The following is a 21,053-nucleotide window of genomic DNA, read 5'->3' on the forward strand; positions in this document are numbered from 1 at the left end:
TTACTTGGAGCCTTGGGTGGTTGTAACAAATGGACTGCAGGTAACGGGCTAAAAAGGAGACACTGTTCAGGGTGAGTTTCTGGGACCTCGGGGACAAGAGAGCAGCAGGGCCTCAGGCAGCCCCTGCAGCCTGTGACACAGGGATCACCAGCACTTGCTCTGTCCCTGGTCTCTTACCTTCTGCCTGCGACTCCGTTTCTGCCGTCCCCTCCCAGCCTCTTGAAGGGCAGGCAGGAGGTGGCATTCCTAGCAGGGAGCTTTCATTCTTCAGACTTGGCCTCTCAGTCTTAGTCCCAGCCCCAAATTCTGAGGGAGGAGGTCTGAACCCAATATGAGTCAGGTGCCCGGCATACCCAGACTCCTCCCAAAACTCCTGATTGGGGTGGGGGGGACCTCATGGCACAAAAAGGCTGCCGAGTGCCAGCCCATGCAGGTGAAGAGGGTAAGACATGGGGTCACTTAGCTGGTGGATAGCTCACACAGCTTTTAAGATTCAGAACTTGAGCCCAAGTCAGAGTACGTCCAAACTCTCAGCTTTAACTCCTGTCCTGGGCTGGGTTCCCTCCTGTGGGTTATTGGAGGAACCTTGGGAGAAACCTGAAAGGAAGTGAGGGAATTGGACAGGGCTGGCAAAGTGAGGGAAGTGGACAGGGCTGGCAAAGAGGCCAGGAGAGCCTCAGCCTGGTCCATGAGGGCTCTGAGGCTTCAGTGGCCTCACAGGGTTATCCTATCCCTGAGGATGAAGTCGAATTGCCCGTCACTATTAGGGTCGAGCAGAGAAGGTGGTGGGCCTCCCCAGCGTCTGAGCTGGGCGGTCGGCAGTGGCAGCCAGCAATTCTGCGGGAAGGGGGCAGCAGTGAGCTGGAGCACTAAGCTGGGATGGGCGCCTAGGGGGTGTGGTCTTCACGCCTTGGCCCCTGCAGTCCCTCAGCACCCAGATCCCGGGCTGCGGACGCCGGCTGAGGGACAGGTGCCCGAATACTGTCGGGGGCTGGGGACCAATGTGTCTGTGCTGGGCCCGAGCGGGGAGGGGAGGAGAGGGTTCTACCCTTGATTTGATTTGGGGAGCCCTCCTCCCCTGCCTTATTCTAACGTCGGAGTGCCCCCAACTCGACATGGTCTCCACCCCGCAGGGAAAGGGACCCTGGGAAAATGGCACATGCCCAACCCGGGGACCAACCCCCACCCCAAGAAAACAGAGACCCACACAGCCCGCGCTCTGGGCCCGTCTGAGCAGGACAGCCCCACATGCGGATGCGTCGTGCGCCCAAGAGGAGGTCCGTGGCTTCCGGTCTAAACTGCAGCCCTGGTTCGGGAGCGCCTGCGTCACAGCGCGCGGCCGGAGACTTGCCCTAGCCGCCGCGGGCGTGATGCCGCCAGCGGGTCGCGCCGCCCCCGTGCTTCTCTGGCAGGGGCGAGTGTATGGAATAATTGGGGAGCATTTGGGTCATTAAGGGGCCCAGGCGCGGGGGATTATTCACATTATGTCCGCTCCTGGCCTGCCGTCGCCCTTCCCCCTCTCTAATAGGAGCACAGTTGTTTCTGAAATTTGCAGAAACGTCCTTCCAAATGCCTTTATTTGGGGGGAGAAGGGGATTTGTAGAGAATTACTTGACTTTAAGGATAATCATTCTTTCTGGCCATTTTTTCCACTTTAAAACATTATGGTGTAAAATACATACGTCATAAAACTGACCACTTCGTACATCTCTAAGTGCACAGCTCGCTGGCGTTAAGCTTGCTCACGCTGCTTTAAAACTACCCCCACCATCGTCTCCAGAATATTCCGTTTTCCCAGACCAAACCTCTGTCCCCATTAAACACCCCCCACCCCCGCCCCGGCCACTCTTCTGTCTCGGTGGATCTGATGACTCTAGAGACCTTGCAAGCAGGAGTCCTACGGTATTTGCCCTTGGCCACCTGTCCGTCTCGCTCAGTGTGACGGCCTTGGGCCCCCCACGCAACGGGTGTGGCGATTCCCTCCCTTTTTCGGGCTGAGGTAACAGTCCACCACGTGGACGGGCTGCCGTGTGTCTGTCCGTTATCTGCCCTGGGACACAGGGTCATTTCCGCCTTTGGGCACCGGGCGAGCACGCCCTGCCGTGGTAGTGGTGCTGAGTCCCGGGCTGACCTGGTGGCAGGCCCCTGCAGCCTCTCTCTTCACCTGGAAGCATTTGGACAGCCGAAGGGGGGTTTCTCAACAAGCCACACATTGGCAACACGTCTTTGTGATAGAGTGAGACATATGCCTGGGGCTGAGGACCGGAAGGCAGCCCCCGCCCCTTGGAAGCTCCCCCTGCCACCCTGGCTCCAGAGGCTGGCCCGCCAGCACCTGTCCCCACCGGCCACCTCAGCCCCTCCTGACTCAGAAGGCCCTTCGGGCTCCATCCACAAAGGAGCCCTCAGATGAAAGGGCCTCTAATGGACCCTCTCATGCCCCGATGGGGGGGGGGGGATCAAACCAAAGTGGTCAAAGGAGCCAAATTATTGTAGCTGAGACACAGAACAAAGAAAGCAGCTGCTAATGGGACTCCAGCAAACTGCACCTGAACCAGCAAAGTGGGTGCCCTTGGACTTGGATGGGCAGCGTGGCTTTCATCTGTCTCAAAGCTCACCTGGTTCCCCCAGGGCTGAGCCGCCAAGGCCCTTCCTTTCCCCCCTCACGCCCCTCCTCCTGCCCCCTCCCGGCCCCCTCCCTGGGGCCTGTCCTGGAGGTGACCGGTCTCATCGTCATTCATTCTCCTTCGAAGAACTTTCCTTTCTGGATGTTTTACCCTTGATGAGGGAGCACCTTCATCACTGTATACTATTTCCTGGGGGAGGAGACATTTCGAGATAATTTTGAAACACATTCCTGGTTAACAGGCTGTAATGCTGACAGTCATTTCCATGGCTGAATGGTTTTCAAAAGGAGAAAATAAATGCTCTTTTCTCCCTTGTCACAGCACCGAGGTTTCAGGTAAGACGGAGTCACCTGGAGTGACTGGGACGCTGTTATTAGAGCTAATCACCGTTTTTACCAGATGCCTCCTCATGGCTCAAAACCGGCAATGGCAAACGAGCATAAATGTCCCGATTCCCATTAATCCCGCCGCGTTCGGAGGCTGGTGAGCCTGACTGCGGACGCAGAGGAGAGCCCCCTCTGGGACGGCCTGGCGGCGGGGGGCGGCGGGGTGTGCAGCGCCCCCAGCGGCCGCGTGACGGGCGTCGCACCGGGGGGCTTCCAGAGCAGAGACGGAAACACCCCGCTGCGCGGTCCCTTCGGGTCCTCGCGCCAGGCCCCGGGGTGTGGGGGAGGCGCTCCCACCAGGAGGCAGCGGGCGCCCAAGAAACCGGGGGAGGCTCGCAACTCCGCCCCGATGCCCTGGGCGGCTAGCCCGACTTCGAGGCCCCGCCCCCTGCAGTGGGGGGTGGGCGTAGGCCGGGACCGGCCGGAGGAGGGGCTGTCTCGGGATCCCCGGCTGCTCTGGACCGGAAGTCCAAGGGCCCCGCCTGCAGGTGGGAGCAGACTCGCAGGCCTGGGGGCGGAGGGGCCCTAGGGTGCCCCAGGGCGCCGGGCGGCACTGCTGTCCCGGGGAAAGCGGGGGGCAGGCCGAACTAACCGTGGTCCGGCCCCGAGGGAGAGTGCTCTCCGCCCACCAACGTGGAAAATTCCCAGTGCCCAGGGTGTGCGAAAACCAGCGCGGCGCCCAGCAGGTGGACGGCGCCCCTGCACCTGCATCCAGGGAGCCCCGCCAGGCAGCCTGGAGCGGCGGGGTCCGCACAGAGCCAGCGCTGCTGGGTGGGGACACCGGAGGGAGACTCACCGGTACCTCTCGTGTCGGTGTTCATTTTTGAATGTATTATCCACCCACAAAGCTATGGTTTGTTGTTTTTTTAATAAAAGAGGTAAAACCTTGGCCCGTTATCTGGACAGTTTCTATTCTGCTTCTGATTTCATTACTGAGATTCAAAATAAAATGAGAGGGGGAAAACCCTCAAACATCAAAAAATAATTTTATTTTCTTACTTATCTTTTAAAAAAGATTTATCTTTCAGAGAGAAGGTTAAGACAGTGAGAAGGAGAGGGGGAGAAACATCAACTGGTTGCCTGTCGCACGCCCCCAAAGGCGACCTGGTCAGCAACTCAGGCATGTGCCCGGACCGAGAACCAAACCAGAGACCTTTGGGTTTGAAGGCTGGTGCTCAACCCGAGCCACACCAGCCAGGGCAAAATAATTATATTTTCTGAATGCACACGGAATAATCAGTGATTCGGTGGGGGCAGCGGGTGGGGAGGAGGAAGACCTGAAAGCGCACCGTCTCTGACGGCCTCCCTTCAGCCCACCCACGAGAGAGCAAGCTGCGCGTCTCCACTCCGTCTCCAGAGTGTCAGTAATACATAAGTGAGCGGAGCCACCCTAGCGCCTCGGACGACGCGCCCTGCACGTCTGATGCCTCGAACCTGAAAGGTTACACAGCCAAAGAACCTCTGGACAGGTCTAAAGCAACGTCCCAAAGAAGTGTTTGCAAAATTAGTGTGAAGCCCTGGAGTTTGGTAACAGATATGGTGCGTTAAGGACCACAAACACTTCCACACCTGCCCGCCCACAGGTGGGGCCTGTTTCGCAGCCCTTGCATGTGGGTGGAACCCGTAACCCCCTGGGACCCTCGAACAGGCCCAGGCCTCGCCTCCCTCGGGGACTCGGGCTTCAGACTGAGAGGAAGCCCGGGCAGGCAGCCACGGGGAGGAGGGTGCCGGCCTGGCCCAGTCCGTGGTCTCGAGAGTGGATCCACCTGCCCGGGTTGAGCCACCAGGTGAGGCTGCAGGCCCCAGAAATGAGCTGTCCCTGCCGAATCCTGCCCTTGCTGCAAACCACGAGCAAATAAAGGTTGCTATAAATCACGAAGTTTGGGGGCCATTTATTACATGGCAATAAGTAGCCGGAGACTCACTGGCCGCAGCGGCCACAGGAGGCTGGGGAGCGAGTGCGGCTGGTCTCCGGGATGAGCACTTGCGGGGACCAGCCCAGCAGCCAGACCCCCGGGGCAGTCACTGCTCCCCTGTGTTTCTGCTGAAATCACAGCAGCGCCCACACCCACCCCACGGTCAGCCGAGTGCAGCCTCCCCGGGGGACACGGCCGGCGGGGGGCCAGGGTCCTCAGGCGGGCCACTGCCGCCTGGGCAGCTGGTGGGACAGCTGTGTGCTCTGGGGAAGATGGCCTTGGCAATGGTAATTGGCATATCCTTCCTTTGGGAAGTCATCCTGCCTCTTCAAATATAATCACAGGGCTGGAGAATTTAATTGTTTGCCTTGTCAGTGCGTGGCAGGGGGAGACGGCTCTCACCGCAGAGGATCAGTCCACCCGGTTTCCTCCTAATCAGCGCTCCTGCCCACTCTCCCACCCCATCCGCCTTCTTTTAAACCATATGGTGCCCACAGTGGCCTCTCATTTTCCTCAGAACGGGACTCGACCCCGAAAGGAGAGAGAGGCGGCTCTTGCACAGCCCACCCCTGTGACAAGAGGCTCAGCCCTGGAGGACAGGGGCCCGCGCTGGCCCCACGAACCCCAACTGCCAGGGCTGCCCACTAATGCGGGGTGCCGGTGAAATCTGGATCTCAGATAACAGTAAATAACATTTTAGGGTAGCATGCCCCAAATGCTGCATGGGACATACTTATACTCAAGAGTTTAGTCGTGGCCCATCTGAGATTCCAGTCTGACTGTGAGTCCTGCATCTTTATTCTCCAGTGGTGCCTGAATCGGCAAGGGGCCGTGTGGGGTGGGGTGGGACAGGAGCAGGGGCAATGGAAGTCCAGGAGGGCCCGATGGGGGTGCGTGGGCTTGGACAGCTCAACCAGATGGGCAGAGGGTGAGAGGAAGCAGCCAGCGAAGCCACGGTGAGAACAGAGCGACCACCTGCAGTGGTTTGCTTGGCACGTCCTGGAGACCTCTCAGTCTCAAACCAACTGGGATGGCCAGTCGTCCTAAGTGGAAGGACATTCTAGAGCAAGGGGACAGCAACTGCAAAATCACTGAGGTGGGTTTGCCTCCCAGAAACGTCTTGGACGGTCCCCTCTCCCTGCCCATCAGACTGCCCCCTGCGGGGCCAGGACGGGGCGAGGCAGTGGGGGCGCTGCCTCACACACACAATGCTGGGGGGGGGGTGTGTGCCGAAAATCAAGAAAAATATTTCAGTGCGATATTTGGAAATCAAATCAAATGTACAAAATCCATGATGACCTAAATGTCTAACGTAATAAAGTTCTTCAAAAAGCTCAGTGTGGAATCACTGTATGACCCAGTGATTCAGCTCCTAGACAGACAGACACCGAAGAGCTGAACACGGGTGCCCAACCGCTCGTGGCGATGGTGCTCACCATCGCCAAAAGCTGGCAAAGCCGGAGTGCCCAGCAGCAGGGGGACGTCATACCTGTGTCCCTCCCATAAAGCACAGTGCCCTTCACCCCCCACCCCCTGCCAAAAAGGAGCAAGGCCCTGACACTCCACTCCGCCGCAGGAGCCAGACCCAGAAGGCTCGCCCTCCCGGGGATTGGCCCCCTGAAACGCCCAGAACAGGCAAGCGAACAGACTCCCCTCGCAGCTCGCAGAGCCCCTGGAAGCCAGCGGCTTCTCTGTGGTCCATGCGGCCTGGAGTGTGGTGCTTTCAACAGCAGCCCCGGCGAACCTGGGAAAGGCTCTCTGGCGGCCAGCCCGGGTTCGGGGCGAAGGGGCGCTGGGCCTCTGTGCAAAGGACAGCGACCCGTTGGGAAAAAAGAACATAGCGAGTCTGTTCTGCTTTTTTTATTGCGTGTGCAACTGCAGTGAAGACGGAGACACCATGGAGAACACAGGTGCCCACCTGCCCAGGCCCCTTCTAGAGGCAGGGGTGACAGAACCGGCATTTCTTACTTTAAAACCTCTTTAAGAAAAGTGATATGATTATAGGTGAATTTTACTGTTTCGCACTGTTCTGTCTTCCGCAAACATGACATCTTCGGCAGTGAGCATTGCAGTGGGCGCCGAAAGGGAGGGCTCCGGCCCCGGCCAGGCAGCTCAGCTGGTTGGGGCGTCTCCCCATACGCCAAGGTTGTGGGCTCCATCCCTGGTCAGGGCACATGCAAGAATCAACCATCCAGCCCTCGCTGGTGTGGCTCAGTGGACTGAGCACCAGCCTGAGAACCGAAAGGTCGCTGGTTCAATTCCCAGTCAGGGCGCGTCCTGGGTTGGGATGTGTGAGAAGCAACCAACTGATGTTTCTCTCCCTCCCTTTTCCTCTCCTCTCCCCTCTCTCTGAAAATAAATAAATAAAATGCCAATGAATGTAAAAATGAGTGGAACATGAAGTTGATTGCCACGTCCTCTTCCAACCGTGTTGTCTGAGAAGGTCTGGGCACGGAGGACTCGAGTTCAAGGAATTCGTCTCCACGGAAAAGAACGTGGCATCCAAAATGGGTGAACAATTGGCTGTTTTATTTTAATTATTTTACTCTTGCTACTGAATATAGGCATTGTACTGTAATTACTTATTCCTGTGAAAATCACCCAAGAGGAAGGGACAGTTCAGGGGAAAACATTAGTATTCCCCACGGAACTGCCTGGAAGGATGGAAAAATCCTCTCTAATGAAATAACCCCCGAATGTCTAAAAGTTGTTGGAATAACAACCCCTCCTTACCTTGAATAGGGATATATATATCAATTAGAATTAGACAGGCTAAGAAATAAGAGAAGCTGGTTAGCTATTAAGCATGTAGAAAACAGTTACTAGAGAGTCAGAGTTTTTAGTACACAGAGAGACATTTTAGACAGAAAGATAGATAGCTAAGTTAGACATCACAAGGGCTTATAATGAATTTCCTAACCTCTGCTCAGTCTAGCATACCTTTTGCCCCATGCTGAATTCGAAGGCCTCTCATAAACAATAAGACATTCAAACTCTGTACACAGAGCTATTTCAAATTGTCTGATTAATGGTTCTCCTGGTCAAAACCACTTTTGTTTAACATAACTGAAATTATGGAAATTCTTGTACTTTTCCTGGTTACCTTCGTATTGATTTTTTCTGCTTAACTGATCATGCTATGCACCTGCAAATGTGAATCACTATCAGAAATGAAAATATAAAAACCTGCTTGTCCTTGCAATACACGGAACAGAGCTTCACTGTCCTTTGAGGCGTGTTGCCGTCTGTCACCCGTCGCCGACGCCGTGCCCACCTCCCAGGAACCCTGGGCCCCGCTGCGGCCGGACCGAGGCAGTTGATGTTTCTCTCTCCCTCTCTCTAGAATCAATACATTTAAGCACGAGAGATGGTGGGGGTTGTCTGGCAAGGCCATGCCCTTCTGTATTGCACACTAGGAGCTTCGGAACTGTCCCACCCTTCCCTGGGGAAGGTGGGAGGGCGTGGAGGCCCAGAGGGGCTGGTGACAGATGCCAGGCCACACAGCTCGTGGAGTGGCCCCGCCTCTGCACGAGTCTCCCCGGTTCCTCCAGAACCACGTGCAGGTGACCTGCCCAGGGGCAGGCCCCTGAGGTATGTGGAGCACTGGACGGAGCCCCTGGGGAGGGAGCTCTCCCCGTCAGTCCAGGCTCTCAGTGGCAAGAGCTGACAGCCACAACCGGGCCACTGCTCTCTCAGGGACCTGTCCTCCCTGAGCCGGCCACAGGCCAGACGCTGTCACCCCCCAACAGGGCCTGGCCATGGCTGACTCAGGCGGGTGCCCTCGGCTCACAGAGACACAAAGCCACACGAGGAGGCTCAAAGCGAAGGGGAGGAGGAAGCAGACGCTGAAGAGACAAGTGGGACCCCCTGACACAGACACTCGCTGCTGCCAGGGGTCCCCCAGGGGTGGCAGGTAGTGACCAGGGAAGGCACAGCCCGCCCTGACTGGGGGCTCCGTGTTTGTGCCGACGCTCAGCCAGCCCAGCGCTCCCTGTACACCTTTGTTATGCGGGTTCGTCTTCCTCCACGGGGCTGTCAGGTGCAGGCCGTCTCCGAAGTCCCCTGAGGTCTTCAAGGCCCAGTGGGCGGCCGCAGGATGAGGCTGCTTTTCCGAGGAGCTCAGGCCCTGGGGGTGAACGGCCCCTTGCTTCTGACATGTGGCCCCCCGCCCACCCCACCACCTGCCGTCTCCTTGGGCACCCACCTCCCGCTAGCCAGATGGGCTGCCGTGGGCCTGACTCAGAGCCAGGAAACAGGTGCAGCCGCCCAAGGCCTGCGGCTGAGTCACCAGCTCCGGGCACCCTGGCCCCATCCAGCCTGAGCCACCAGGAAAAACCCAGTGGGTGAGTCACCCCGGTGCAGTGGATTCCTGGACTCCGGGCAACAAGGTCCCCTGGGAAGCTTGTCTGGATTGGGGTGGGGGGAGGGGCCTAGGAGCGGGGCAGGGCCCAGGGCAGTGGAGGAGGGGGAAGAAGGTGCTGCTGGTAGCTTAGGAGAGAGGGAGGCTGGTCGTTGGGGGCAGGGACAGCACGGATGCCTCAGCCAGGGCCTGGGACATGTAAAATGACCGTCCAGGACAAGGGCCCCCCACTCCTCTAACCTGAGAGTTCGCACAGAGTGTGTGGGGGGTGCAGCTGATGTGGGGTGGTGGGCTCAGCGAAAGGCCCAGTGGCCCCCAGGACAGCTGCTGTCCCTGTGTCCTCCTGGGGCCCCCAGGCCCCATTCACGCATCGCCCAGGAGGAGCCAGCGACTCTGCTGGGCACATTCAGTCCCGTCTCAGTCCCAGGGTAGTGGGTGCCATGGGCGGGGGAGGCTCTGGACGCCCTGGGAGGGCAGTACCCCACGGAACAACAGCAAAACACGTCCTCAACTCGGCTCCTCCTGGGGGAACCCGGGAATGCCGGCCATGTCCAGCGAGCCGCCACGGTGTGGGGCAGGAGTGTGCAGACACGGCAATCTAGACCGAGGGTGCCCGTGGCTGGTTTCAAGTTCTACAAAACCGTGCATGTGTGGTGCGATCGCCTTGGGGACCCTGGACCCTGATTGCAGCTGGGGACACCCCAGACCCTGATCTCAGCTCCCATAAAAAGGCCCCATTTGCAGCTGGACGAGACTCTACCCAGCAAGATGTTTGAAGAAGTGGCAGGAGGGGTCTCCCTAAAGGCCACCTAAAGGGAGGAGAGAATTCTCTCACAGAGTGTCCCCCAACCACTGACCCCAGCAGTCCCCCCCCCCGCCCACCCCCTCTTCAGCCTGCACCCTCGTAAAAGCGCCCTACTGCTTGGGTGGGCGGGGGAGGCAAGTCTTCCCACGGGTCAGGGATCCTGTAGCAGAGTCGCACAGGAGAGCCCGTTACTGCAAAACCCAGGCAAAGAATTAAAGCGGCCCCCACTGTAGCCAAACCCTTATGAAGCTGTTTTTGAGGAGCAGCTCAGGGTATTTTCCTGCCAACTTGACTGGGTCACTGGAGAGGTGCTGGGGCGGGGGCGGGGCAGGCAGCGGGAAGTCAGGGAGGCGGGGCTCCAGGGTAGACCTCCCAGCGTCCCAGACCAGCCGGCTCTGGATCAGTCTGACCATGGAGCCGTCTCCCCACCTCTCCAGTCGTGGGGGTGGGAGGGGGGTAGGTCGTGCCCCTCCGTCATCCGCCCTTCAGAGCCGCCCCCTTTATGAGCTCCTCACCAGCACCAGAGGCCGGGCCTCCCTTCATTCACTCACATTCACTAATTCACTCATCGAACACGCGTTGACGGCTCTGCCTGACACACGGTTCTAAACAGGAGTCATTCCAACTGCACACAACAGGAAACCCCACACAACAGCAGCTTCAACACCTGTGTGGGCAGCCCAGTGGCCCAGCCGCCCTCGGTCTCGCTGTCATTCAAAGTCATCACCTTGTGGTGATGAACGGCTGCTCAACCCCGGCCCTCACACCCGCCTTCCCCGTGGCCAGAAGGAGGAGGGGAGAAGGACCTGAAAACCGGGCCAACCCTGTCCACCTGTCAGGTCGGGCTCCCTGGATCGGCAGACCTTCTCGTGACAACAAGGCTGTTATTTGCGAGGCTGCTTTTCGAGCCTGGGTCTCCCTGCTGAAGCCGGGCGGGCAGGGCAGGCGGTGGGGCTCCAGGCTCAGGGCTGGGGCCTCTCTGTGCCCTCGCCCTTTCCGCTCTGCACCCCACGCTGGCTTTCTCTGTGGGTGTGAACAGGACTTCTAGGAGAAGGTGGGCTGCCTCGGCACGCTGGGGAAATTACCATTGATCTCCATTACTCTAATGGCAACCCATTTTGTCTGTGACACACCGTCTTCAAGATGACAGGTTGACGATGGCTCCGGCTGGGTCATTGCCAAGCACACAGAGCCCATCAGGACGCGGTCGTGCGGCCCGGCACAGCTCGTGCAAAGCCAGCCAGACGTCTGCCCTGCCTCCTTTGTCCGACCAAGACAGCCCTCCCACGCTGCCCCTCCCTGGACCCTCCCCGGCCAGGGTCCTAGACACAGCCCAGACACAGCCCAGACGCAGGGGGAAACGGCGACTGTGGTGACCCCCAGACAGGGTCACGGAGGGTCACGGAGAGGAAGCAGCTTGGTTTTGAGCTCCGCTGCATCATCGTTCCGTGTAGCTTTGTTCACCTGACCCACAGTGCCCGTGAAGTTTCCCCTGCGACACGCGGGAACAGTGGCCAGAGGCCAGGGGCCGGTCATCAAGTGTTCTCCTCCAGTCTTAGGCCACAGCCATGGGTCCCAGCAGCGGCCCCGCACTCAGGAGCCTTCTGCCTCCGGGAAGCTCTGGGGCTACTCGGAGAAAATTTTGACGGCACTTGACCAGGGTGGGGAGAGCGTCCTGCTCGGGTGCGGGAGCCACCTCCTCGCCTCCGTGAGGCCTGAAGGCTGGCCCCTCAGCCGGGGCGTTTACAGACCCAAGTTTTCAGTCGCAGAATTCTGCTTCTTCGGGCTGAGTGGCTCTTGGACCAGGACGTGGAGAGCAGAGGGGGCCTCAAGCTCTCGCTGATGGTGGGGAACCCCCACCCTGGGACACAGGAGAAGGAGAAATGGCCAAGGTGGACAGGTGGGGCAGGACGAATGTGCTCTTAGGAGAATGGCGAGTGCCCCAAAGTGACAGCAAGACTCCCCCGTCCCACCAGCAGTTCTTGAGAGGTGGTGGCCTTTGTCAGGAGCAGGGGCACCTGTGCCTGGTCCCTGCCTACTCCCCACGGCCACCTACGTCGGAGGTCACAGGGCATGACAGGGCGTCAGCTTCACTTCAGTGATGAATGGCAGAAAACTGCCCTCTGCTGCCCCGACCGCAGGGGTGCCGCTGCCCCCAGCTCCCGCTGCCCTCCCTGGGGGGGCAGGGTTCCCCGATTGACCGTGGGCTTCAGAAATCAGTCTGTGAGTCCTGGTCAGGCCCCCCGCCCCTTACTGTCCTCCCACCTCAAGCTGCCAGAAATGGGAGTGACAGGAAGTCAGACTGTGCCCTTGAGAACAACCCCATCACCCCCGTGGCAGCCAGGACTCTGGGCCTAAGAACCCCCCACCAAGCCAGGTCTCCCGGCCAGCACCCCTCCTTGCCCTCTAGCAAAGAGGGCAGTGCTTGGCACCCCAGGCGAAGGCCTGCCCCCTCCTAACCAGCCAGCTGGCCTGGACCCAAGTCCTCAAGCGCCTGTGTCCTTCTTTATCCACACAGAGGCCGATGGCTCTCCCCTGGGGTGGCTGGAGCTGTCAGCACACAGGGTTCGTGAGAGTGAAAAGTGGGAGAGACGCAGGGCAGCGTCACAGCACTGGTCCTGGACCCTGTGAGCTCACAGTCCCCGATGACACCCATCAATCGCATGCTCTGAGGGCCGAGGCCTTCCCGTAACTGGCTGGCTGCTGAGCTCGGGCTGATGGCCTCATCCTTCTCGGGAAGCCCAGGGGTGCCCGACGTCCGTGAGCCAGCCAGGAAGGGCCCCGCGGGAAGCCTAGGACATATTCTTGGAGCAAGCGGAGGAGGGCCAGCCACTGCCTGACTCCCGGGCCACGGGCTGCGGTCTCTTTCTGCTGCCCTGCCCACCTGCCCACCCCTTGGCCACCTCTGGGGGCCTGGGCTGGCCGCCACCCTGTCTGTACACCTCCCCCGGCCAGCTCCCCAGGGCTCGACCCCTACCCAGCTCTGCTCAGAACGGCTCTGTGCCCCAAGCCTGGGCACCAGAAGCAGAGCATTGACAGGCACCCATTCTGAGCCAGCCGTGCCGCTGGGGTGCAGAGGTTCCCCTGGGGTGGCAGAGCTTTGGGTGGGGACGGTCTCCCAGTGGCCACAGCCCAACAGCTGTGGCTGATTTGCCCCCTTTTAGCAAAACAGGACCGAGGTTTGGGCACCTGAAGTCCACTGGGCACCCAGAGGTGGAAAAGCCAGATGTGAGCAAGCAGGCAGGGTGCCTGCTGGTGGCTGTCCCACTGGGCGTAGTGCGAGGAGGGGGGGCCCCACTCGACCCTTCCAGGGTCTCTGGCCCTGCTGCTGGGTGGCTCTCCTGGCAGGGGAGAGCGTGCTGGGCTGAGGGCCTGTTCCCCCTGGGACCAGGGTCTTGGGGGTGGGGGTGGGGCTCCCCACCACGGCAGTGACGCAGGTTGTCCAGGCCTCTCCAGGGCGGGTTTGGGGGGCTTTCTGCCTGGCCTGATAGGGGTTCTCCATTTAGAGTGATGGGGTCTCTACCGCGGGGCTTTGGCAGGGGGTCTCTCTGCCACCCTTCCCCTCACCTTCCCGCGAAGCTTGGAGGCCCCCTAAAGAGCCAGATCGGGCACTCCCGCCCCCATCGGGCTTCGGTGAGGAAGGCGGGAACTGAGCCCCATGACGTGTCCGCGGGGCTCGGGGACGCGCCGCTCACGCCACATAAATAGCAGCGGCAGGGGCTCCGAGTCCGACACGTCGAGGGAGCCCGAGGCCGTGCCATGCGGTGAGCGCCCCCAGCCCGGCCCTACCTGACCCACGACCGGACGCCCGGACGCCCGGACCGCCGACACCCCGCCGCCGGGACACTGACCGCCCGCACCACCGCCGCTCAAGGTACCGGATGCCTAGCAGGAGGCGCCCCCTTTCCTCGCGCCTGAAGGCGCTTCTGTCCCCTGTCCCCGGTCCAGGCACCAGCCGCAGGGGGCGCAGTCACAAACCGCTCGGTCCTCATCGCCCTCGGTCCCCCCGGGTCGGCCGGGTCCGAGCTCCGCCCGATGTGCACGCGCGTCTTCCCCTGCAGATGCCCAGAGGCGGCGCCCCCCTGCTCGCCTCCCTGGTCCTCGCCGCGGCCCTTTCGGCCACCCTGGGGCTCGGGTCACCGGTAAGTGCGGGGCGGGGACAAATGCTGGTCCCCTGGAACCGTGTCCCTTCTCAGCGAAGGGGGGCGATGGGAGCAGCAGCAGACTGGGCAGCGCGTGGGCGCTTTGGGGCAGGAGCAGAAAGTCCAGCTTCGGGCGCCGGAGTCTGGCGGGGCCGGGGGGAGGGGCAGGCGGAAGATCCAGGCCCCGGAGACGCCCCTCCTCCATCCCCGCGCGCACCGCCCCCGGCACAGACCGCGGCTCCCGAGACGGGCTGCACTCCCAGAGGGTCTCTTCCGCGGAGTGGAGCCCGTGCTCCGCGCCACTCGACGCGAGCGAGGAGCCTGTGTGGGTGGCTGGGCAAAGCAGCCACGAGTCCGAGCGCCAGGTCACAAAGAGCGTTTTGGGGGCGCACCTGGGATTGCCGGCAGTTTCCCTAAGTGCACTCTAATTCCTGCCTCTTGCCTGGAAAACCGGTGGGCACCGTCCCCGGGGCCGCGCCACCCAGCTCACCGCGAGCGGGCGCGACTTCCGCGCGTTGGCGCTCCGAGTCCCGCGGTCGCTCCGGGTCGGAGACTCCCCGGGGACCCTGCTGGGCGGCGCAAGCAGAAGCTGCCTTTGTGGCTCCTGTGGGCACCCCCAGCCCGGTCCAGGCACCTGCCCACCTGCCCATCGGACCCCTTTCTCCCATTTAAGGTGAAGGAAAAGAGGGGCTGGACCCTGAACAGCGCCGGCTACCTTCTTGGCCCACGTAAGTGACGCTGCGCCCCGGTGCCTCGCGACACTGGCCCTGCTCTGCCGGCTGCAGCCAGTTGTGTTAGCAGCGCTCCTCCTGGAAGGTGCGCGGCCAGGTGTCCCTCTGACCCTGCGCCGTCGCTGCGTCAGTCGGACCGAGGGAGAGCGGCGGTCTCGGCACCTGGAGGACGGGTTTCCGCGCAGGTTAACGACACCTGCCGGGCCCCAGGGGGCGCCCGTCCCCGCTCCGGCCGGCGGCCGGCCCTGCAGCCGGTTCTGCGGCGGGTTCCGCGGTGGTGCTCCTCGCCGCCATACTCAGCTCCCCACTTCCCTGCTCCGGGAGGAATTCCTGGCATTCCTGGCGGTGACCCCACCTGCCCCGCCTCCAGCCTGGAGGCACCTGGCTCCGCCTGCAGCCCTGCTGGTCCCGCAGCCCCTAGGCTCCCATCCCACAGGGCTGCCTCTGCCGTTTAAACTGCTCCGGGAGCTCTTAGTTCTCGATCCCGCGGCTGAGTACAGACTTGCTCCTGCCGCAGAGGGTTGTCAGCCCTGGCCTGGGGGGTCCCTTGAGGGCACAGAGATGACCAGCACTGGATGCGCCAAAGGCAGGATGGACCGCGTGTTTGGTCTCAGGTCCCACAGGGTCTTTTCACTGGTTCAAGGGGCACGCGTTTTCCTGAACCCTTTGCAGCGCCAAGTTCTCTCCCTCAGAAAGCGCCTCGTCTCTGGGTGCTGCCGACCCAAAGAACCGCAGGAACCCTTCAACCTAACGCTTATTCGCGTGACTTGGAATACTGAAAACGGCCAGGAAGGCTTTGCCTCCGCAGTGAGGAAACAAACCCTTGTCCACCGCAGAGTTTATATACCCACCAGGCCAAGTCACCGGGAGCTGTCACCTAGACTAGCTACCTGCGAGAAGCCTGTACAACTTGAAGGTTTGCCCTTGACCTCTACGGTCAGTGTAGACTCAGCGGCAAGGAGAAGGGTTCGCAGCAGACACCCCACCAACCGCCGGTTGGGCGGGCTCACTTCCCCATTCCTTCACCGGGGCGGGTGCCGAGGCCGACGCCCCCAGAAAAAGGAGTTCATCTCCTCTGTGCGCCAGCAGACAGAGACGCTGAGGCGCCCGCCCCACCCCCCTCTCCTCCTTTGTCCCTGGTCGCCCCAAGTCCAGCCCCTTCTCCTCACTCCAAGCCACTCGGTTGGTTTAGAGTCCTCGTTCTTTCTTCCAATAGTTTCTCTTCTAGAAAATTGATTGATTGATTTGAGAGGGAGAGAGAGGACAGGAGCGGGAAACCTGGATTTGTTGTCCCACCCACGGGGAGGATGCTTGCATTAGCCCTGGCTGGGACCGGAGTCACAGCTGTGCTGTGTCCAGCGACACGCAACCAGCTGACTACCCGGCCAGGGCTCTTCCCACGGTTTCTCAAGGGAGCTCTCGAGGTCCACACCACCCAACACACACGGTCACCCAGCCTCACTCCCCCCACAGTGTCTCTGGCTGTCTCCCGGGCTCCCACCCAGCTGCCAGAGTGGTCTTTGAAAAGCAACAACCTGGTTATATCAGAACCGAAAATTCTTCTGTGGGCCCCTTGTTTTCATGGACATAAGGCCCTTGCCCCCGTCATCGGCTGGCGCCTCCAGGAGCATCCTGGTGCTCCCGAGTCCCCCGGGGCCCATGGGCAACGTCCTTGGCCTCTCCTGCGGTCCCCACCGTGTGGGGTACGGGGAGGGTGTGAGCACGTGACGGCCTTCAGCAGCTGTCCTCTCTGGTCTGCGCGCAGATGCCATCAACAACCACAGGTCCTTCCATGACAAGCTCGGCCTCGCTGGCAAGCGGGAGCTCCAACCCGAGGACGTCACCAGATCAGGTAAGAGGACGCCAGCCCCAGGGCACCAAGTTGCTCCTCTGTCCCTCACCTCCAGGCCCACAGGGCGGCGGTCCAAGCCTGGCCCTGCCACAGCTGCCCACTGCCAGAAACAGAAGCCACAAGGCCCGAGAGTGAGGTCTGGGGGCAGCGTGGGGACAGCGGGGAGTCCTTCTAGACTTGGGCCTCTTAGGAGAGGGACCCGGGCATCACAGAGACGCCTTCCCCCGTGGGGGGCTCCCTGACCTCGGGTGCCAGGGCCCTGTGGACGGTGCTGCTGGCGGGAGCCCCAGAGCACTGGGGGTGGGTGGTGAATGGCATCCCTTTTGGGTTTAGGGAGCTCGGACAGGCCGCTGCCCGAGAGCGAGGCTGTGCGCGCCATCATGGAGTTCCTGACTCTCTCGCGTCTCGGAGGTAAGTGAACCGCAACCGATTTACATTTCCACCTCTGGGGACCCTGGGCTCCTGAAAACTGAGCTGGTCTGGCAAGCGTTCCCTCGGCTTCGGTGACCAATCACCTCGCACGCGTAAGGTCACCACTCTGGGCTGGCATTACAGGGCACGGGAACTGAGACCAGGCACTACAGGGCTGGGGTTGCTGCTGGTGTCACACTGTCCCCGGGAAGGGTCATCCGACCAACTGCCACCAGGGAGAGAGGGCCTTGGGGTCCGCTCACCCCGTGGGGTTTCTGACGTGACCACAGCCGCTGCACCTGCGTGGCCGCAGTACTCACAGGCGCTGTAAACTAACAGGCACCCAATTTCAGGGTGCGATTTCTCCGGGCATGTGGGGCTGCGTTTAAACGAGCGGCTCTCGCCCTGCAGACGCTGTGGGCGTCGATGAGGCCTCCCCATGGTCCCCTCCCCCCCCCATTTCTGTCCGCGCCTAATGCGTATTTATTGCCTCTTCAGCAGGGAGGGTCTGGCCTCGACCAGGTCATCTCAGGTCACACCACCCGCCGAGGGCTCCGCCAGCTGGGCGGTCACCGTGGTGGGCGGGGACAAGGGGAGATAGCTCTGTGGGGGAGAGACAGTTGGTCATGAGGGTTCACACTACACAATTTTGTGTTTGCGTGAGTCAAGGCTGCCTCTCCGTTCTGTCTTGAGACCTTTGCTCCCCAGCCGCATGGCCTCAGTTGAAGGTGGGGGTGGGGTGGGGGGCAAGTGGGGGAGGGGATCTGGGGAGAAGGGCGTAGAAATCTCAGGACCGAGTCCCCAAGTCCCTCTGCGGGAGCCAGCAGGTCCCCCGGGGACACTGTGCTGTGGCTCCCAGCAGCAGCCGACCGACTCTTCCTGGGCTTATTGTGTTTTCCTGTTCTGTGTTTTGAATTTTGTAACATGGAACTTTTTTCACTAGGAGATACCAGCTCTCACTACTCGCAGACAGGAAGTAGGCCTCCTCAAAGCGTGACTCTGAAAGTCTGAGTGGCGGGTGCAGGCAGCACAGGCAGCCCATGGGAAGGGTGGGCGGGCTCTGGGGTCTGAGCCCAGGAGCCCTCTGGGCGACCGCAGGGGCTCGTAACCGGAGTGTCCCGTCTCGTCCCTTTGCAGAGGCCCGGGCCCCGGTGCCCGCGCTCCCGACGGCCATGTCCTCAGAAGACACAGAGCAGGCAGCCCCGCGGGTGCCGGGCAAGTTCCTCATGTCCCATGAGGTCAGACTTTAGGGGGCCGGGCCAGCTGGCCCCGCTGGCACAGAGGGACGTCTGTGCTGCCTGCCTTGGCACTGTGTTATCTTTGTTTTGTCTCTCCCTTTGGTAATTACTTTGAGTGGCAAAATAAAAACCAGCAAGCAGTCTCGCTGTCCTTTCTTCCCTGTCTCGCCCCCCGTCCCGCCCTTCCCGCGCTTTCAAAGACTAAGCTCATCTGCAACCAGGTGTGTGAGATCCGAGTCTTGAAAACAGGCCCTCCTGCTGAGAGCCTCTCCGGACGCCTGCTCTCGGCTGGGTCCGAGTCTCAGCAGCTGTGGCGGTGAGCCCAGTGGTCCCTGGGGCGGAGGCCCAGAGCAGACTGCCACACCCCGGAGCTGAGACTTCAGGGAGAGGACACACCACAAGGTGGCAGAGGATGGGGTTGTTGGGGTCCTGAGGGGGCAAGTGGGGAGCAGCAAAGAACGAGCCGGCAGGGTGGAGGCGAGGAGTGGGGGGCCCACAGGGCACAGCGCAGGGGTCCGTGTGGCCCAGGTGGGACGGCGTGTGTCCTGAAAACCTGAGCTGTTTCGTAGGCGGCAGACGCGTCTCTGGTGTGTATGGGAAGCTGGCACATGGGGACAGCTCCGCAGGAGGCAGGGACAGGTGTCCCCTGTGCAGGGAGACAGTCACACCCAGAGCCCCCGGGGACACAGGCCTTCTGTCGGGTCACCTGATGACAAGGGGTCCCTGGTGGCAGGGCTGCAGTGGGCACGGGCACGTCTTCCTGGGGCTTCGCCCAGCAAGGCTCCTACCGCAGACCGTGGCCCTGGGAGTCTGGAGACCCAGCCTCCGGTGCGCCCCTGGTGACTCCAATATGCCACCGGTGTGAGGACAGCACCTGAGACGGCTCCGCTCCTGGACGACATGAGCACGGGGTAGGGGCCTGAGCCCTTGTCCTGTCCCTAGTCCCTGACACCCAGGAGGCTTCCCCTCCTCCCACGGCGTCAGGGTGAGCTCCGCCCCCTGCCCTTTCCTGTGGTTCCCAAATGGCTGCTTGGCCCGAATCCAAACTCCTGGCCCGGGCCACACTTCCTGCGCCCAGTCTGCACACAGACCCTGCAGCCTTCCGGCTGCTCGCCTCCAGCTTTGTCCCTCCGTTCACTTTTCACAATGGTCCTGGCTGCTGTGGCTCAGTTGGTTGGAGTGTCGATCCCTAAACCAAAACGTTGCAGGTTCAATTCCCAGCCAGGGCACATGCCTGAGTTGTGGGTTTGGTCCCCAGTGCGGGCGGGCGTGTGGGAGAGGCAACTGCCCGATGCTTCCCTCTCACATGGCCGTTTCTTTGTCTCTCTCCCTGCCGTCCCCTCTCTCCCAAATCAGTAATTACGTCCTCAGGTGAGGATAAATATAACAGATAAAATAAGTGGACTAGAACATTTTAATTTCCTGTGTGGCCAGCAGATATCGCCATTAGCAGCATCGTGGGGAAGCCCCCATTCCCAGGTGCCCTTCCAGCCCGAGGACAAGGGGCAGGTGGCCAGGGCAGCAGCCTGCCCTGCTCTGTGCCAGCTGTGTGGGATGAGGGGCTCCCAGAGCCACAACCCACCCCCCCCCCGCAAGAGCCCACCGGCTCACACTGCCGGCTCCACCCTGGCTTTGGCCTCAGAGTCCCTGTTAGGACGGGAGAGGGGCCCAGACAGAAGAATTGGGTGCCAGGACTCAGCTGTTCCCACTACAGCTCTGCCCGCCCCCGCGTGCGGCTCCGGCACACCCGTGTGCATGCGGCCACCGCCCCAGCCCGCTGTGGGTGGGAGGGGTGGGAGCATCGTCTGAGGGGCCAGCGCTAGTCCGTTACTAAGGAAATCACGACCAGACATTTGAACTTTTTATTCCGCTTTGCTTTACAATAGAACCCAAAGAGTCACCCTACTAGCCAATCTTACCTGCTGGCTTCGCAAACTAGTTACTTTAACCACACTCCGCCGACAACAACACTCGCGCAACGGTCGTTACGGGGAGTTCAGGTGAGCCATAAAGTGTCTCCACGCGACAAACAAACACGTGGGGAACCGGGTGACTTTCAGTCCCACACTCCAGTCCCACACTCCAGACACTGCTGGGGAGGCGGTGGCGCGGAGGTCTGCGTGCAGGGAGGGAGTCTGGGAGGAGGCTGAGGGTCCCTGCTGCTCTGGGGACATGTCTGCACTCAGATCTTGCAGGGCGTGCACTAGTTCCCTGGAGATTTTACGCTGTGTCTCAGCGGCCCACCTGGGGACTTTATTTCTAAATAATTTGGGGGGGGGGAATCATATGGCTTTTTATGCAGAGACATGTCCACAGAAAAACTCCCAAGGGGGACGAAGTCAGTAGGGCGGGCCCTGCCTCCGCCCCCGGCCCCGTGTGCACCCGCCAGCCTCTGGGTCAGTGCACACGTGTCTCCCAGCACCACGGGGGCCCAGGCCCCCCCGTGGCCCCACAACAACCGTGTGTCGTGCTTGTCCCCACAGAGGGGCTTCAGGTGGCCGGCCCCTCAGAGACCGAGTCCTGGTGTCCGCGATGCAGAGGGAGAGCCTGACCTTACTCCTGCGGCCGCTCCCACAGACCTGGCCTTC

At 61.1% G+C, this 21,053-nt stretch overlaps 1 protein-coding gene across 2 annotated transcripts; it reads left to right on the forward strand.

Moving 5' to 3' along the window:
- The first annotated feature begins 13,834 nt into the window (after nucleotides 1-13,834).
- GAL (galanin and GMAP prepropeptide) lies at nucleotides 13,835-18,610 on the forward strand. 2 transcript variants are annotated; one of them, XM_037062562.1, is made up of 6 exons: nucleotides 13,835-13,965; nucleotides 14,153-14,233; nucleotides 14,907-14,961; nucleotides 16,730-16,816; nucleotides 17,144-17,227; nucleotides 18,365-18,610. In XM_037062562.1, exons 2-6 carry the CDS (start codon nucleotides 14,153-14,155, stop codon nucleotides 18,475-18,477), a joined length of 420 nt encoding a protein of 139 aa, XP_036918457.1. In that variant the 5' UTR covers nucleotides 13,835-13,965; the 3' UTR covers nucleotides 18,478-18,610. The 2 variants fall into 2 exon arrangements, with proteins under 2 accessions (XP_036918457.1, XP_036918458.1); XM_037062563.1 differs by having other exon boundaries at nucleotides 17,150-17,227.
- Nucleotides 18,611-21,053: the final 2,443 nt, after the last annotated feature.

The sequence above is a fragment of the Sturnira hondurensis genome, unplaced genomic scaffold, assembly GCF_014824575.4.
Source record: "Sturnira hondurensis isolate 20B ecotype Veracruz unplaced genomic scaffold, ASM1482457v3 Scaffold0014099, whole genome shotgun sequence".
Lineage (NCBI taxonomy): Eukaryota > Metazoa > Chordata > Mammalia > Chiroptera > Phyllostomidae > Sturnira > Sturnira hondurensis.

Excerpts from the sequence above, each read along its gene's own strand:
- GAL (XM_037062562.1), top strand. The coding sequence starts at position 14,153 with ATGCCCAGAGGCGGCGCCCCCCTGCTCGCCTCCCTGGTCCTCGCCGCG. Across the intron at positions 14,962-16,729 it reads CGGCTACCTTCTTGGCCCAC|ATGCCATCAACAACCACAGG; the intron begins GTAAGTGACGCT and ends GTCTGCGCGCAG. Across the intron at positions 17,228-18,364 it reads GACTCTCTCGCGTCTCGGAG|AGGCCCGGGCCCCGGTGCCC; the intron begins GTAAGTGAACCG and ends GTCCCTTTGCAG.